The sequence below is a fragment of the Cannabis sativa genome, chromosome 3 (genome assembly GCF_029168945.1).
Source record: "Cannabis sativa cultivar Pink pepper isolate KNU-18-1 chromosome 3, ASM2916894v1, whole genome shotgun sequence".
NCBI lineage: Eukaryota > Viridiplantae > Streptophyta > Magnoliopsida > Rosales > Cannabaceae > Cannabis > Cannabis sativa.
In genome coordinates this window covers 48,473,914-48,493,654 of record NC_083603.1, presented here as the reverse complement: position 1 = coordinate 48,493,654, position 19,741 = coordinate 48,473,914, and the positions used below count along the sequence as shown (strand labels likewise).

The 19,741-nt window shown below is 39.8% G+C and overlaps 1 protein-coding gene across 1 annotated transcript in view; it reads left to right on the top strand.

The window, feature by feature from the left end:
• Nucleotides 1–718: 718 nt before the first annotated feature.
• The window catches only part of LOC133035779 (E3 ubiquitin-protein ligase RDUF2-like), a 100,680-nt gene continuing 81,657 nt past the window's right edge, over nucleotides 719–19,741 (top strand). The window contains exon 1 of the mRNA XM_061112010.1: nucleotides 719–2,400. Within this exon, the coding sequence (XP_060967993.1) occupies nucleotides 951–1,439 (489 nt within the window). The 5' untranslated portion in view covers nucleotides 719–950 and the 3' untranslated portion in view covers nucleotides 1,440–2,400. The remainder of the gene's footprint in view (nucleotides 2,401–19,741) is intronic.

The window sequence follows — 19,741 nt, the reverse complement described above, 5'->3', positions numbered from 1 at the left end:
AGGTTACTGCATCTTCTTTGGTGGAAACCTTGTAAGTTGGTGCTCGAAGAAACAAACTGTTGTAGCAAGGTCCAGCACTGAGTCCGAGTATCGAGCACTTGCCTTAGCCACTGCTGAAATTACATGGATTCAATCCCTCTTAACTGAAATAGGTGTTCACTTTTCTCACTGCCCCATACTCTGGTGTGACAATCTTGGGGCTGGCTCTTTAGCTTCAAACCCTGTTTTTCATGCTCGCACGAAACATATCGAAGTTGACTTGCACTTTGTTCGTGATAAAGTTATAGCCAATGAACTTGATGTGAGATATGTGGACACTTCAAATCAGCTGGCAGACATTTTTACCAAACCGCTTCCTGCTACACCTTTTCAGTATCTACAAGACAAGTTACTACATGGTCTTGACCAGTATAACTTGAGGGGGGCTGTTGGAATTGTATAAACTGTATAGGTGGTTAAAGTTAGTTAAAGGTCTAACTGTTTTTCTGGTATAACAGTTTCTGGTGTACTGTTATAACAGATCACTAGTTAGCTTTGTTTCTTTTTTTTCTTGCTTTGTAACAACCTGTTATGTAACTCCTAATACAGTATAAATAATAGCAATGCCAATCTAATCTGATTGAGCATCCATTTCATTCATTCAACTTCATCTTTCTCTCTTCTTCTCCCTTTCTCTCTCTGCTCCATTACTCTGTTTTTCAGAGTTCTTACATTACGACATAAACGTGGTCTGTAACGATGGAGAAGCAGTCTTACAGCAACAACAGCAGCAACAACGGCGGCCAATAGTGACGACGAATGATAAATTCATAGCCTTTCATGTCAACTTTCGCCACATACTCCTTGATATCCACCGCCTCATCGACAGTCGTCACTACTATACGGTGGTTCCTTTTGCCCAATACTTATCTGATTATTTAGCAATCACTGAATATATTCTGGCTGGAGTAATGGGCACCCCTTCCATCCAAATCCCATCTTCATTAACTTCACGAATTGCTACTGCTTACGTTTTGCCCATAATTCATGATTATTATTCTAATAACTCCCAAGCTTTGGGTCTCAATATCTGTCTCGATATCACTGCCCTAACTGCTAGTATTGAATACCAACACCAACAACAACAAGAGCAAAATCAGGAGAATATAAATATTAATGTCAATATTCCTGCAGCGAAAGACTCCATAAGGGCTCTCAAGGAGTTAAACGATGTGGGTCTGATGAGTACTTGCAATTGTACCATATGTTTCGAGAAGATGGTGCCGTCGTTGGGTGATTCGTGTGATGATGATGATGATGATGATGAGATTGAGATGAGCAGCAGAGTGGTTGTTGAGATGCCTTGTTCTCATGTGTTTCACAAGGATTGTATTGTTCGATGGTTGGAGACCAGTCATTTCTGCCCTTTGTGCCGTTACTCAATGCCCACTGCCAATTGATTTGATCCTCTTCATCCTAATCCTAATCCTAATCCTAATCCTAATCATAATCATAATATTACCGTTGTCTATAGCTACCTACTATACATACTGATCAATTTTCAATACTATATCTTTGTGTAATTTTCAATTTTGTCATGATTAACACATGAATTGTTCTAATATTAGTCCTCTTCTAAAGGGAAAATGATAGTGATATCTTTTATTGGACAAGAATGTATGTGTTCACTTACTCATTTGAATATAAGTTTGATTTGTTATGATTCATTTACTCTGTTCTTGTACTTTCAAGGTCCAGAATTAAGAAATTAATGTCTGTTGTGTGTGCAAATTTCAATGATTCAATGTAGTCTTTTTCTTAGTTAGAAAAGGGAAGATGATAGTGAAAGCTTTTCTTGGCCGAGAATGAGTTTATTTACTCATTTGTAATGAGGAAACAATCATGATGGAGAAAAGTTTGAATGGATAAAGATAGGGTAATGAATAAAGGTTTTGTTTTTTCTATAATTGTGTTGATCAGGCTTGTTTATCTCTAACTTATGATTAGTTTACTCTGTTCTTTCACTTTCAATAAAGTTTAGAATTAAGAAAACAATATAGTCCTTTTCTTAGTTAGAAGATGATAAGATGATGAATAAAGTTTTGTAGCTTTGTTTTTCTACGATGACCACAACGACCCTCGAAACCTCTCTTCTCCGCTTCAAAGTTCTATGGGAAGCCTAATACCGCCCTGACTCTCTTCTGGTTTTTTCAACTGGAAGATCTCCCAATTCTTTACCAACTTTTAAGGGCCGAGAAACCCTTGTTAACCCCTGATATCACTGTTATGTCTGTGGGAACTGAGATTGCCTATGGCGAATCTATGGTGCCCGATGTTGGGTGGGAGCAGTTGCTGAATCAGAGGTGGGACAGAGGCATTGTCGTGGAAGAAACCTCCAAGTTTCTTGGGCTTCTTCCTCAGGTAAATTTCTTCATTTGATTAAACATGTCAAAGATTTGTGACCACTAAAAAGATTGTTAAAATTTTCAGCACTATATTACTCAATTACTCATTGCATTGTAGCAGCATAAATTGAATTTCAGCAATATTTTCTACTTATATGAGATATTGGCAAAAGAATTGGCAAAACAACTTCTGCAAGGAAGAAATCTAAGAAGACTTGAAATGAAATATGAGATTTTTGTTGTAATGGTTTGATTGTTTTTTTGAACTATTTCTTGTTTTCAAGTTATATTTTGAATATCAATTTCTACAATTATTTACAACTAGTTAAAAAGGTCTACAAAACAAGGTTAGCTTTTAATGTAGAGAAGGTTAAAGCGCTCAAGATAATTGTTGTTCTATCAGAGCGTTTAAAGAAAGGAGGGGTAAGTTAAGAGATTCATTTTGTTTCTATACCTTATCACTCTATAGTAGTTTACTTTGGAAATTTGGCCTTGGCATGCTGTTATTCTATTTCATCTAAACTTTATGCCAATATGCTTGTTTGTGGTGATTCTGTCAAGTCTGTGGAGTAATGGTCTGTACACATACAATCTCATGTTTCCTAGAGATATCAATGACTTTCGAAAGTGCAAAGTGAATATCATCAACCCTGGTTATGAAGTCGTCAAATTTTATTTTTTGTATGCAGAATTTAAAATCAGTCTTTGTATGTTGTAACTCTTACCTTTTTTATTCTTATCATAAGAACAAACAACTCTTTTTCATTTACTTTTTCAATCTCTTTGATTTGCCATTTAGTCTATAGTCTTTCATGATGTTTCAATCATTTGAGATAAATATGTTGAATACAGTAATTGCTGTAAAGTTGACAGTTTCTCATTGCGTCGGGAAGCCAAGGATTTCTGTCGATAAGGTTTGAGCTTGACAAACACCTTTTTGTCAACTGAAAACTGTTCATCCCTTTTGTTTTTATCTGCCACATCCTTCATTTTTTGTTGAGCTCGAAGTAAGTGCATTTTAAGGTCATCTAGCTGTGCATCTCGCTCTTCTAACATTTCATCCGCCGAAGACACCGGAGTAGCATTCTTTTGGTAACGAAGAAGCACTGGAGGATCACGCCCACAAGGTTATAAAAATCTAACTGTAACCCCCAATTAAGGAAAAAGAAAATAGTAACTCGCACGAAATTAGTCGGTTTGGTCGGGTTAACCCGTCCAAACCGACCACTAATATATTTTTTTTATTTCTACATTCTATTGTTATATTTTAGTTAAATGTAATAATGAGACAAATATATATATATATATATATATATATATATATATTCAATTCAAAGTTCAAATCAATCACCATAAAAAATCATATTAGTTTCAACTTTATATTTTTTAAATAGTCATATAAATTATATGATACATAAATATAAATAATAAATATATATATAAAAAAAACTCTCTTAATCGTGTTGGTCGGGTTAGCTCGGGTTGATTGGGAGGGTTAGTATTATTTTCAACCCGCCTAATATAAGATTGGACGGGTTATATTTTTGTCGGGTTATCTCGATTTGGTTTGGACGGATTATTCGGGTTTGGTAGTTTACAAAAGTTTATGTACAGCCCTAGTGTCCATGCCGTGTGAACGGGGTAACCCTTCTATGAAATCTATAGTCAATTCATCCCAAACCAGCGAGGGTAATGCTATAGGCTACAACAAACCCTCAGGAGAAGTATTCATAGTCTTATGTTTCTGGCACACTTCACATTCTCATACCCAATCAACCACCACTTTTCTCATTCCCACCCAATAAAAATCAGAAGCAATCCTACGAAAAGTTTTATTCTCACTTGAATGTCCACCCAATGGTGGTATTCTCGCAATATAGTAGGAATAAGTGAGCTATCTTTGGACAATATCAAATGCCCATTGTACATTAATTTCCCATGCTTCAAAGAAAATCTAGCTGCCCTCGACCTCCCCTGTTGTAAATCAGCAACCATTATAGTTAAAAACGAATCTTTTTTCACTTCATGTTGCACTTCTACCCATTCAATACCTTGAGAAACAAGCAGATTTTTAAATTCAGCTGGTTGGTGAACTCTTGATAAAGCATCACGAACTCAGTTTCCCACCCCTGGCTTGTACTGAATCTCAAAATCGTACCCCATGAGCTTAACCATCCAACACTAGTATTCTGGGGCAACAATACGTTGTTCGAGTAGGAACATTAAACTTTGCTGATCAGTCCACACCACAAACTGTCTTCCCAACAAATATGGCCCCCATTTTTGGATTGCAAATATAATTGCCATCAACTCCTTTTCATAAATAGGCTTCAACCTTGCTTGATGTCCCAAAACTTGACTGTAACAAGCCACATGTCACTGGTTTTGCATCAAAACAACCCCAACGCCGTATCTTGACGCATCAATTTCCACTACAAAGCGTTGGTCAAAATCGGGCAAAGTCAGCACATGCACCATGGTCATAGTTTGCTTAAGTGCTACCAAAGCGATAGTTGTAGCCTCATTCCATCCAAATTTGTCCTTCTTCGATTGCTCCCTCAATGGCCAAGCCATTTCACTATACCCTTTAACAAATTTGCAATAACCTATTAAGCCCAAGAAACCTCGTAACTCCCTGATGTTCTTGGGTTCAAGCCACTCTAACATAACTTGAATCTTGGATTGGTCCACCGCTACTCCTTCCCTCAAAATTATGTGACCCAAGTAATCCAATTTTTGATGAGCAAATGAACATTTTTTGAGATGAGCGTAAAGCTTGTGTTAGGACAAGAGTTGAAGAACTTTGGAAAGGTGTCGCACATGATTGCTTAAGCTGCTACTATACACCAAAATGTCGTCAAAAAACACTAAGACAAATTGACAGAAATGGGAACGAAATACCTCATTCATCAATGACTGGAAGGTAAGGCTGAACATTAGGAGTGTTTACCGGGTTTCGGGTTTGTAGGTTTCGTGCTCACGGGTTTCGGGTGCAAAAAAATGAAATCGAACCCAGACCCGAATAGGGCACAAGTTGGCGGGTTAGCGGGTTGGCGGGTTTCGGTTGACTGGGTTGATCGGGTTGGCGGGTTGACCCTGTCAACTCTTTAAAAAATTAATTTTTTATTCAAATAATTATTTCTTTTATTTCTTTTATTTTTTTATTTATGAAATTAAACATATAATATAACAACAAAATATTACTATTATAATATACAAAACATGCACAATATCAATACTATTATAAACAACAATACCTTCATATATATATATATATATACTAGGTGATTGTTACGTGCCAAGCCACGTAGTGTTAGTTTTATTTAATATTTTAGTTTTTTATTTGAATTAATAATTAAAATAGTATAATTATTTGAACGATTTGTTTTATAAAAATAAAATATGTGTCAGTATGTTTAGTAAGTAAAATATAGTTGTGTTATAATAATGTATGTTATTAATAGTAAAATGTACATTAATCTTCTAATTGAAAAAAGTTCTATTATCTCATTTCATATCTAATAATAGCTACACAACTATATATTTATAGACTTTCACATTCTTTGCAAATTACTAATAAGCACCAATAATATTTTCATATTCTAATATTTTTCAACCTTCTCCTCTTGGTGGTAAAATTAAAAATAAAACTAAAAATAAGCACAAACATATAAGCTAAATACTAATTACAGCCAATTTTATCTTTTTTATTATTATTTTTTAAGCCCAAGCCCAAAAATCTCTAAGCCAACACAATTAATCTTCTTTTATATTATCTTTTCTAAATATTTTATCTATATTTTTCTTTTTTAAAAAATAAATAAAAAAATTATTAATATTCTCCCAAGATAAGTTTGTTAGAGAGATATGTGGCTAAGATGATTTTTTTAATTTAAAAAGAGATTATTAATATTTAAAAGATTGTTTAATTTTTTGGGTTTAATTTTTAACGGGAGATCAAACCTAATCGTTAAATTTAACAGAATATTCTTTTATTTTTAAGTATATTCTGTTAAACCAAAATGTTAAACCAAGAAATGCCGTTAGATAGACAATTTTAATATATAAAGATATATATATATATACTAGACAGAAAGTACGTGCAATACACGTGATCTTTGTTAGTTATTTAGATTTTTTATTTTGTATTTTAAATCACTTTGACCAAAGTTTTTATTATGAAAGTTCACTCTAGAGATTATTCGAAATGTCAATAACAACAACATATATTATACTAAATGATAAGGTACTTGTACTACTTAACAGCATATTGTTAAGTCTTTCATAATAACAAATTACATGGTTCCTCACCTTAGTCAATAAGAAGAAAAAGTCTTCTTTTCGTTGAGGAGGTCTGTTTCAGGCTCTTCAAGACCTTGCTTCAAACCTCCACTTCTTGATTTGAATTATCCTTCAGGAGAAAGAAGAAGCTAGATTCATTCCCGGCAGGACCTTAGTGAAGATCCTTACTCTTCAGCTGAAGAGCTATTCTCCCCAACAAAGATCCACTCTAGAAACCCATAAAGATTCATAAGAATAGGAAGAGAACTTAAATAGAATAGAGGCAGAACATAGAAAAACAGTTGGTCACACAACTATTTTGGTAAAACAGTTGCTAATGAAAGTATAATAGCAATGATTCCTAGAAAGGGTTCCTCCTGGAATCCCTGTCAACTTTGTTGGGATCAATTTAATGATGGAAATTTATTTATTTGGGACCACATTAATATAAAAATATGTGTTGGATCATCATATAAATAAATCAAAATTATGTAATTTATTTTAGAGCATAATTGTCATTAGTTACTGATTTTTTACTATTATTAATAAGTATTGGTCCTCATTTTGCATCATAACATTTCATATTCATAAATTCGCATCATTAAGACAATAAGGCTTGAGAAAAGAAGTAGCAAGAACTATACTATTTTGTAACACTGCAATCTTATCACCATTATTAGATTCTAATTTTATTGTAAAATCTACCAATAATTAGAAGAAGAAATAAAAGCATTTAGCATCCAGAGTAAAACAATATAATAAATAAAATTGAATAAAAGACATTCTATTTGTTATTTTTTAAGCCTCAAGGTGGTATTTAGAAGCAATTGCAAACAACACTACATAATAAAATTAACAAATATAATAATATCTGCTGCTACTCTTGCAGCCAAAACTGATGGAGTGACAACAAGGGCCTCCGAAATTGCAGCATAATTAATTGCTACCATGATATTAAACCATTTGAAAAAAAAAAGTTTTTTGCATCATAAATATTATTGTAAAGCCCGCTTAGTTAATTTGGAAATTAGCAGTTATTTATGTTAATCAGGAAATTATTTATAGCTATTTAAATAATTTATTTATGGAATTCAGATATGCATGAGTATGTTATTAGCAGTTTTTATATTTCGCATTTCCGGTGTCCGGTATTTTGGAACGCGGCGTTTGGCTCAGTAGAGATCACAACTTAGTATGTTAGTATTTTGGGGACGGGTTTTAGACATTGGGAATGTCGGGAATGGCCGGGAATTTAGAATGTCCCAAAAATACCCCTTTAGTATGAATTATGTGATTTTATGGTGGAGGGGCAAAATGGTCTTTTTGCCCCATTAATATTTTGTCTTATGTGATTTTTGTAAATGGAAATTAAATATTATTTGGTTATGTTGAGTTGGCTGAAATAAGTTTAGTTATATGACAAGTTTCTTTTAATTTCCCTCATTTCTCAACACTTAGAAAAAATAGAAAAATTTTCAAAGAAAACTCTCTCTCTTTCCTCTTCACTTTCGGCTGGGAACTTTGGGGTGCAAAGCTGGGTTTTTCCTTCAATTCTCAAAGCTAATTCATCCTAATTGTGATCCCTTGTTGTGGTATGTGCTTCCTTGTTCATTTCTCTTTAAATTTCTTGGAAAAAAAAATGATGAAAAGTGTTGAAAATGCATGTGATTGTGAAGTGTTCTTGCTGCTGTAATTTTGTTGTTAGTTTATGGATTCAAGCATGATTTTTGATGATAAATGAGTTATTTGAAGCATGAGTAGCTAGGTTGTTCAAGCTTTTAATTTATATGTGAAAATTGATGATTTTTGTGAGAAAATGCCATGTTTTGTTTCTGTATATTTGCTGGATGTTATTGTTAGTTTGCAGAGGTGTTTTAATGCTTAGTTAAGTAGAATTAACTAGGCTAGGGTGCATGCTAGTGGGTTTAACCAAGTTTGAGTTCTTGAACTCAAAGCTTGGTCTTCAATGGTGAAATTTGCTTGTGAGGTTTCTGGGTAGGTTTGAGGCCTTGGAATGGTCATTTGGGACCTTTGTAGGAGGTCTGGAAAGTTTGGGACCATTTGGGTTCGAAATGGTCAAGATTTGGGAATTTTTGGTTGTCGCTCGCGAGGAACCGAATTCGGTTGAGCATCCCAATTCGGATGGGGGTTCGCATTTTCCAGAACCGGAATTCGGTTGGGCAACCGGACTTCCGGATGGGGGATTTTTCAGAACCCTAGTTTTCCTCGTTTTTGGGTTTTTAGGGGTATTGCCATGCTTTTTATCGATAGGGAAACTTTTAGTTTCGAGTTTTAGTCCCCGGGAAGTGATTTAGCGTGTCACTTATAGCGTTGTGGTTTTTATGGTTTAGGAGCCAGTAATCCGCCGTTCAGCTTCGGGGCCTAAAGTTGACCGGCACACCCGAAATCGAATCCGGGTAAGATTAGTATAACAAGATGCATATGTAGATTACATGTTTAGCGTGCATGTAGGAAGCCCGTTAGATTACATTAGATATGTATTAGGCTTCGAACCATCCAACCCCGTCACGTCGGTACAGTGGAGTATGACCAGCACGGAGTATGACCGGTTTGACCGATCAGCCGACACTTGGTTGGTGGTTCCGTGCTATTGACGTATCCCGTCTGCAGACAGCCGGAGTATGACCAAGAACGGGAGTATGACCGGTTCGACCGATCAGGAGGATATAGTAACACGTCTGCAGACAGCCGGAGTATGACCCGGCGGCGGAGTATGACCGGTTCGACCGATCGGGTTGTTCGTGTCAATAGTACCGTCCCCCGAACGTTCAAAACTCGGTACCATGTTGGACATGGCAAGAGTGCTCGCACCATGTTGGACATGGCGCAGCGGGACTCGCATCGTGTTGGACACGGCAGTCAGTTTTATGTATGATATTATTATGCTTTTCTTACTGAGTCTGTCGACTCACAGTTTATTTGCATGTGTAGGTAAAGGCAAGGCAGTTGCTGATGGACCGTGAGCGAGCTTATGGGATTGTACATGTCGGGGCGGTTAGGCCTGGAGCGTACGATCCTCGGGACAAAGACGGCCGAGATTTTGTAATTGTCGTTAGACGACTGTGTTTTGATGTAAAAGTTGAACAGTGAAAACGTTTGTAAATATTTTATAAATCGGGATCCCGTGACTTTTTGCAAAATGGTTTATAAGTTAATGAAAAAGCAAAATTTTAATTAATCACGTTTTTCCATAAACCTCGTTGATTAGCAACGAGCTGCACAGTACGTTTAAAAAATTCACGTAATACGCCTAAATTAGTTAGGGTGTTACAATTTGGTATCAGAGCCGCCAGGTTGTCTTCCGAAGATCGTCACGACATGTACAATCATCATCAGCAGTTAGCTCGGTTCACGGTTCAGTAAGCCTTTATTGCTTTAGTAGTTTATTTTATTCAGTTATGAAAAAGAAAAGCCTGTTAGGAAGCATGTTAGTAGCCTGATAGTAGAATAGGCGCATGTTTCATTTCTAATTTCCAAATTAAGCGGCATTAGTAAGCTCGCCTTGAATACGACCTGATATGCCAACTCTTGGTTTCGCAGGCGGTTCTAACTAGATGGACGCCAGGCGGACTACCAGGAGTCGAGGCAACTCAGTGGGGTCGAATCAGGGAGAGGGAGCTCGGTTTCCCCACTGCTAGGGGCCGAGGTAGAGGTCCCCGAGGCGGGCTCGTGGTCGGGGTGATGAGAACCCGCCACAAGCTGCCTGTGCTCCCCAAACCCGATCGGGGAGCCCCGAATCGGGAGTTGCGGTTTGCGGAGATGCAAGCCGGATCGAAGAGCAAGACCTCGAGATTCGTAGGTTGAGACAGCAGGTGCTCCCGCAGCCCGGCCGCAGTTCCGGCGGCACTCGCCCTCGCCGCCTGTGCCGAGATGGTAGTGGCGGCCCACGATTGGAACCTTTGTATGAGCGGTTCGGAAGCAAGCACCTCCGGTATTCTGGGAGGTCCGGATGTGTCGAAAGCCGAGCAGTGGCTTACGGTGATCACCAGAATCTTGAACTTTATGGGTGTCACCGGCAACGACAGAGTGGTGTGCGCCACATTTCAGTTCCAGGAGGATGCCCTGGTATGGTGGGACATGGTGTCTCAGATTCATGATGTCACCACCATGACTTGGGAGAGGTTCCAGGAACTTTTCAACGCGAAGTACTACAACGAGGCGGTTAGAAGCGCCAAGAGAAAGGAATTCGTTCACCTGACTCAGCGGGAGAACATGAGTGTCACTGAGTATACTACTCAGTTTGACCGATTGGCGAGGTTAGCCTCGGGTATTGTGCCGACCGACTTCAGTAGAAAGGAGAAGTATCTGGACGGGTTGAATCCCAAGATCGTGCATGACCCGATGATTACCATCGACGACGCACCACCTACGCTCGGATGGTGGAGAAGGCACCGCGAGCCGAGGGCGCGTGGGATGTATGTCGGATGCGGCCCGGTACTCGGTTGGTGGCGGAGCTCCTACCCCTCTGCATCGGGCTTTAGCGGGGGGGAGTAGTGGTTCGGCCATTGATCGAGAGAAGAGGGCACCCATCGCTTCCGGCGGCTCGAGTCGAACAAGAGGTTCCCGGGGAACCGCAACGAGGGAGTCGTCCCGGTGGTAATGAGACTCGCTTCTCCTATCCCGAGTGCCCTATCCGCAAGAGGCATCATCGGGGAGAGTGCAAGGGGCGGGATGCTTCCATTGTGGCATGCCCGGCACTTCAAGAGGGAATGTCCCCGCTCGGCCGGAGGCACCGAGAGCTCCGGCGATGCCCACTCCGGCCGGGGTATTCGCGATCACGCAGCCGATGCGGATGCCGGCCCATCGGTTGTTACGGGTCGGATTCTTATTAACGACTCGTTTTATTCGGTCGTTTGATTCCGGGGCTACACGTTCTTATGTGGCGGCCGAGTCTTTAGTAAGTTGGGTAGACCCTTTGATAGATATGAGTCGGGGTTTGGAACCCCGTTACTCGGCGGAGAATTGGTTATCTCCAATAGGTGGATTAGGTCTATGCCGATCAGGATAGATGGTAGAGAGTTGAGCGCTGATCTGATAGAGATGAGCTTAGTCGAATTTGATATTATTTTAGGAATGGATTTCCTATCTAAATATTCGGCGAGCATTGATTGCAAGAGGAAGATGGTGGTCTTCCAACCGGAAAGTGAAGAACCGTTCGTATTTGTGGGTTCGGTTCAGGGATCTCGGATCCCGGTGATCTCGGCTATGTCAGCGAGAGAATTATTGCACGGTGGGTGCTTAGGGTTTCTGGCCGTGGTGGTGGACACCACTCGGCCAGACACCATTCGGCCAGAGGACATCAGCGTGGTTCGGGAATTTTTGGACGTTTTTCCCGAAGAACTTCCGTGGTTACCACCTCACGGGAGATTGACTTCGTGATTGACTTGGCACCGTGGGTGGATCCGGTTTCTAAAGCCCCGTATAGGATGGCTCCACTGAACTTAAGGAGTTAAAGATTCGGCTCCGGGGGTTGCTTGACATAGGGTTCATTCGGCCCAGTGTGTCACCTTGGGGAGCCCCGGTTTTGTTCGTGAAGAAGAAGGATGGCTCTATGAGGATGTGCATCGACTACAGAGAGTTGAACAAGCTGACGGTGAAGAATAAATATCCATTACCTAGGATCGATGACTTGTTCGATCAGCTTCAGGGGAAGACGGTCTTTTCTAAGATTGATCTCCGTTCGGGTTATCATCAGTTGAGGATCCGAGAGGAGGACATTCCAAAGACGGCTTTCCGCACTAGATATGGACACTACGAGTTCCTGGTTATGTCATTCGGACTAACCAACGCTCCTGCAGCATTCATGGACCTGATGAATAGAGTATTCAAGGATTTCCTCGATATCTGTGTAATTGTGTTTATCGACGACATCCTCGTGTACTCTCAGTCAGAAGAGGAGCATGAGTTACATCTCCGAGATGGTACCGCAACGACTTCGAGAACATAGACTCTACGCCAAGTTCAAGAAATGTGAGTTACGGTTGTCTCGTGTGTCCTTCCTAGGGCACATAGTGAGTAAAGATGGGATCAAGGTGGATCCCGGGAAGATTGAATCCGTCGTGGGATTGGCCGAGACCGAAGACAAGGATGTGAGATCGAAGCTTTTGGGATTAGCCGGGTACTACCGTAGGTTCGTGGAGGGGTTCTCCAAAATTTCTATGCCCCTAACCGAGCTTACGAAGAAGAATCGGCCGATTTATCCGGTCGGATAAATGCGAAGCTAGTTTTCGTGAGCCGAAACGAGAGGTTGATTACCGCTCCGTACTAGCTTTGCCTTCGGACGAGGAGAAGTTCGTGGTCTATTGTGACGCATCCAAACAGGGGTTTGGGGTGCGTATTGATGCAAGCCGATCGGGTTATCGCTTACGCCTCCCGTCAGTTAAAGGATTATGAACAGCGATACCCGACTCATGATTTAGAATTGGCCGCAGTGGTTTTTGCACTGAAGATTTGGCGGCATTACTTGTATGGTGAGAAGTGCGAGATCTACACCGACCATAAGAGTCTCAAGTATTTCTTTACTCAGAAAGATTTGAACATGAGACAGAGGCGTTGGTTGGAGTTAGTGAAGGATTATGATTGCGAGATCCTCTATCATCCCGGGAAAGCCAATGTAGTGGCCGATGCCCCGAGCGAAGGGTCCCGGGCGGTGGCTAGCATGGTTCGGATCTCACCTCGCCCAGCGAGAGGATATGGTCGTGTCCGCATTGAGTTTGTGGTAGGTCAGCTTCACAACTTAACGCTGCAATCTGATCTGTTAGAAAGAATAAAGGTTGCTCAGACGACAGATCCGGAGTTAGTGAAGATCCGAGATGAGGTATTGGCTGGTCAAGCCAAGGACTTTTCGTGTCGTATAATGGGATGCTTTTGTATAAAGCCAGGGTTTGCGTCCCGAACAGTGTGGACTTTGAGGAACGAGATCTTTGAGGAGGCTCATTCTACTCCATATTCTCTACATCCCGGCACCACCAAGATGTACCAAGATTTGAAACCGTACTTCTGGTGGAGCGGTATGAAGAAGAATTTGGTAGAATTCGTTTCGAGATGCCTCACGTGTCAGCAGATCAAGGCTGAACATCAGAGACCAGCAGGGTTGTTGCAGCCTCTAACCCTACCAGAATGGAAATGGGAGGATATTTCTATGGATTTTGTGGTCGGATTACCTAGGACCACGGGTATGTATGATTCCATCTGGGTAGTGGTGGACCGATTTACGAAATCTGCTCATTTTCTGCCGGTCAGAACGACGTTTACAGTGGATCAGTTGGCAGAGTTATATGTTAGGGAGATAGTGAGACTTCACGGGGTACCGAAGTCTATTGTTTCGGACAGGGATCCGAAATTCACCTCCAAATTTTGGCAAAGTTTGCAACGGGCAATGGGTACGAAGCTAAAATTCAAGACAAAGATTTCATCCTCGGACGGATGGTCACCCGAAAGGACAATTCAGATATTGGAGGATATGCTGAGAGCCTGTGTTATGGACTTTGAGGGTTCATGGAATAAATACCTACCATTAATAGAGTTTTCGTACAACAACAGTTATCAGAGTACAATAGGAATGGCACCCTATGAACTGTTGTACGGTAGGAAGTGCAGATCCCCTATCCACTGGGATGAGACAGGGGAGAGGAAATATCTAGGTCCGGAGTCAGTTCAGCGGACCAATGAGGCAATAGAGAAGATTAAAGCTAGAATGCTTGCCTCCCAGAGCAGACAGAAGAGTTACGCAGATCCGAAACGTCGAGATGTTGAGTTCCGAGTAGGGGACCATGTGTTTTTACGAGTATCTCCGATGAAGGGGATTAAACGTTTCGGGAAAAGAGGCAAGTTATGCCCTAGATTTACAGGACCTTTCGAGATTCTCGAGAAGATAGGTCAAGTGGCATATCGGTTAGCATTGCCTCCGCCTTTATCGAGCGTGCACAACGTATTTCATGTCTCAATGTTGAGAAAATACGTTTCAGACCCCTCTCATATAATCAGTTATGAGAGCCTTCACTTTCGCGGATATGTCCTATGAGGAACAGCCAGTGCAGATCCTGGATAGAAAGGATAAAGTCCTTCGGAATAAGACCATAGCGTTGGTCAAGGTTCTCTGGAGAAACAGTAAGGTGGAAGAAGCCACCTGGGAGCTTGAGTCAGATATGCGAGCTCAATATCCAGAGTTATTCAGGTTAGATTTCGGGGACGAAATCCTTTTAAGGGGGGGATAGTTGTAAAGCCCGCTTAGTTAATTTGGAAATTAGCAGTTATTTATGTTAATCAGGAAATTATTTATAGCTATTTAAATAATTTATTTATGGAATTCAGATATGCATGAGTATGTTATTAGCAGTTTTTATATTTCGCATTTCCGGTGTCCGGTATTTTGGAACGCGGCGTTTGGCTCAGTAGAGATCACAACTTAGTATGTTAGTATTTTGGGGACGGGTTTTAGACATTGGGAATGTCGGGAATGGCCGGGAATTTAGAATGTCCCAAAAATACCCCTTTAGTATGAATTATGTGATTTTATGGTGGAGGGGCAAAATGGTCTTTTTGCCCCATTAATATTTTGTCTTATGTGATTTTTGTAAATGGAAATTAAATATTATTTGGTTATGTTGAGTTGGCTGAAATAAGTTTAGTTATATGACAAGTTTCTTTTAATTTCCCTCATTTCTCAACACTTAGAAAAAATAGAAATATTTTCAAAGAAAACTCTCTCTCTTTCCTCTTCACTTTCGGCTGGGAACTTTGGGGTGCAAAGCTGGGTTTTTCCTTCAATTCTCAAAGCTAATTCATCCTAATTGTGATCCCTTGTTGTGGTATGTGCTTCCTTGTTCATTTCTCTTTAAATTTCTTGGAAAAAAAAATGATGAAAAGTGTTGAAAATGCATGTGATTGTGAAGTGTTCTTGCTGCTGTAATTTTGTTGTTAGTTTATGGATTCAAGCATGATTTTTGATGATAAATGAGTTATTTGAAGCATGAGTAGCTAGGTTGTTCAAGCTTTTAATTTATATGTGAAAATTGATGATTTTTGTGAGAAAATGCCATGTTTTGTTTCTGTATATTTGCTGGATGTTATTGTTAGTTTGCAGAGGTGTTTTAATGCTTAGTTAAGTAGAATTAACTAGGCTAGGGTGCATGCTAGTGGGTTTAACCAAGTTTGAGTTCTTGAACTCAAAGCTTGGTCTTCAATGGTGAAATTTGCTTGTGAGGTTTCTGGGTAGGTTTGAGGCCTTGGAATGGTCATTTGGGACCTTTGTAGGAGGTCTGGAAAGTTTGGGACCATTTGGGTTCGAAATGGTCAAGATTTGGGAATTTTTGGTTGCTGCCTGCGAGGAACCGGAATTCCGGTTGAGCATCCGGAATTCCGGATGGGGGTTCAGATTTTCCCAGAACCTAATTCGGTTGGGCAACCGACTTCGGATGGGGGATTTTTCAGAACCCTAGTTTTCCTCGTTTTTGGGTTTTTAGGGGTATTGCCATGCTTTTTATCGATAGGGAAACTTTTAGTTTCGAGTTTTAGTCCCCGGGAAGTGATTTAGCGTGTCACTTATAGCGTTGTGGTTTTTATGGTTTAGGAGCCAGTAATCCGCCGTTCAGCTTCGATTCCGGTCGGGTTGAAGCACACCCGAAATCGGAATCCGTGTAAGATTAGTATAACGGTATGCATATGTAGATTACATGTTTAGCGTGCATGTAGGAAGCCCGTTAGATTACATTAGATATGTATTAGGCTTCGAACCATCCAACCCCGTCACGTCTGGTACAGTGCCGGAGTATGACCAAGAATGAGTATGACCGGTTTGACCGATCAGCCGACACTTGGTTGGTGGTTCCGTGCTATTGACGTATCCCGTCCAGACAGCCGGAGTATGACCAAGAATGAGTATGACCGGCTCGACCGATCGTGAGGATATAGTAACACGTCTGCAGACAGCCGGAGTATGACCAAGAAATGAGTATGACCGGTTCGACCGATCAGGTTGTTCGTGTCAATAGTACCGTCCCCCGAACGTTCAAAACTCGGTACCATGTTGGACATGGCGGTAGTGCTCGCACCATGTTGGACATGGCAAGCGGGACTCGCATCGTGTTGGACACGGCGGTCGGGCTTTATGTATGATATTATTATGCTTTTCTTACTGAGTCTGTCGACTCACAGTTTATTTGCATGTGTAGGTAAAGGCAAGGCAGTTGCTGATGGACCGTGAGCGAGCTTATGGGATTGTACATGTCGGGGCGGTTAGGCCTGGAGCGTACGATCCTCGGGACAGCACGGCTGAGATTTTGTAATTGTCGTTAGACGACTGTGTTTTGATGTAAAAGTTGAACAGTGAAAACGTTTGTAAATATTTTATAAATCGGGATCCCGTGACTTTTTGCAAAATGGTTTATAAGTTAATGAAAAAGCAAAATTTTAATTAATCACGTTTTTCCATAAACCTCGTTGATTAGCAACGAGCTGCACAGTACGTTTAAAAATCACGTAATACGCCTAAATTAGTTAGGGTGTTACAATTATAGCTAAGAATAGTATAAATTGTGAGAAGCATTGATAAATATTGATTGCATAAGGGTCAATGCAAAGGGCAACAAATAGAAAAACAAGATAAGTATCTGTCTTTTTTTTATTATTGTTATTATTTGATGGAGCTAGTCCAACCAATTTCATGGTACTTTGTCATCATCAAAACAAAGTCACCAACTAACCCAAATACATAGTATATATGTAGTTCTGTATAAGGTATATAGAGACTATCCCAGGGTACCTATATTGTGTATATAATATACACAATGCCATTACCTTATCTTTGCTCACAAAATACACATCTTTTTCAATACATAACCTCACATATCGAACTTCAACCAATGTCAAGAACTGTTTAAGCATCCCTTTACGAAGACGGTCATAAGTCAGAAGCCTTTCAATGTCGGCCCACCGCGGCTCTTCCTCATCCTTGTTTTCTTCATGAAGGGTATTTCATTTTCAGTGGCGGCGCTGCTGATGCCAAGATCTCTCTAAAACTTCTCCGACTGGTCGTGGAAGATCTGGCCAATCGTCTCCCGCTAGAGTCGCAACGATGGCGCCACAAAATTATTTTCTCCTTTTTCCTTTCAATCATTAATCTACATGAATTCTTTCCTTGGGCAAACGGCTCAATTAGAAAAAATATATCAATTGCCAAATGTAATATACAAAGGTGATTTTATTTTGTTTTTAACTATCACTTATTTTTAGTGAATAGTTGTGTAGATCATACGGTACGTTCTAGTGAGGTGTCTATTCAAAGCTAATGGATGTAATTTTAAGTTTTTTATAAAAAAAGTGAATGGATACGACTGTTCTGATATTACCTTTAATAATAATTGATTCCGTTAAAGTTAACAATTTTATAAGTATGTTCTGTTAAAAACATAACAGAAGTTAAATGCACAACAAAAAGGGTTAGATAGGCATTTATATATGTAGGTAAGATATAATTTGGTGGTTTAATTTTGTAGTTTCTGCCAACAACTGTTGAGTATTGACACATAAACAGAATAATGAGAATCAAATTCAAACCCAAAAACTCACAAAAACTATATATAATAATTTGGTGGTGAGTGTTATCTTTTAGGTTTTGTTTTTTTTTAATTAATAATTTAATATATATATATAAACTGTAATAAAATAAAAATAAAAATATATATAATATATTTAAATTGCGGGATGGCGGGTTCAACCCGAAGCCCGGTACCCATAAAAATCCAACCCGCACGAATATTTTTTTTAAAAAAAAAATTGCGAGTTCACCGGTTCGGGTTCGGGTCAATCCCGCTCAAAATGTTCAGTCCTATTGGAAGGTGGTCGGGGTGTTAGTAAGACCAAATGGCATTTCTAGAAACTCATAATGTGCATCATGAGTCCGAAAAGCCATCTTAGGCACCTCGGAAGGCTTCACTCTGATTTGGTGATCTCCCGATTTCAAATCGAGCTTCGAAAAGATAGTGGCTCCATGGATTTCATCTAATAGCTCATCAATAACAGGAATTGGAAACTTATTGGGTACTGTCTCACAGTTCAAGGCACGGTAGTCCATACAAAACTGCCAACTCTCATCCTTTTTGCGAACTAACAACACCAGTATAGAGAACGGGCTGACGCTCGACTGAGCAATGCCTGTAGCTAACATCTTCTTCACCAATTGTTCAATGACATCCTTGTGGGCTTGTGGATACTGGTATGGACGAACACTTATTGGCGATGTACCTTCTCGTAAGACAATAGAATGCTCGTGGCCTCGAAATGGTGGAAGTCTTGTTGGCATTTCAAAGTTTTCTTTGGCCTCACTCAATACTTTTTTAATTTCAGTAGGTATTTCATCATTCCAGTTGTCAATGGAGGCAGCCCCTATTGGAAATTATTTTACCAGGATCTTAGATCTACTCACAAGTATGTTGATTAACACCCTAAATATGAACTTTCTAAAACGATGAAATAAACACATATAAAGTTTAGTAAACCTTACATTGGGTGCAGCGGAATAATATGACTCCTTCCGTTCAGATCTCTAACCCTTGTATCCTTTCTGTCGCAGAGTATTATCAAGATCTGAACCTGGATCTCTTTCTCTGATTCTTTGGTGCTGAAACTCCTTCTTGCTGAAAGTCTTTCTTCACGATCTTCCTCACTATGATTGAGGTATCACTTGCTGTGTGTGGGCACTACTCTAATCACTAAGTGTTTCGAAATCTTAAGGAAGAAGAGAGAGAGAGGAAGTGGTCGGCCAAGGTAGAGAGAGATGCTCAGGTTTTTCTGAATGAAAAGTATAATTTTCCTGAAGCTTTCACTATCTATTTATAGCATTCCACTAGGGTTAGATTTGAATTATTTGGCATTAAAATAATGAAAATATCAGAGGATAATTCCTATAAAAGTGGTCGGCCATGGCAGTATGGATTTGGGCCTCACTTTTTACAATTTTGCAGTTTTATCACTTTTGCATCTGATTTTCTCAAAAACGCCAATTTTCTAATTCAACCATATAAATGCCAATTCTAACTATTTAATAACTATAAATA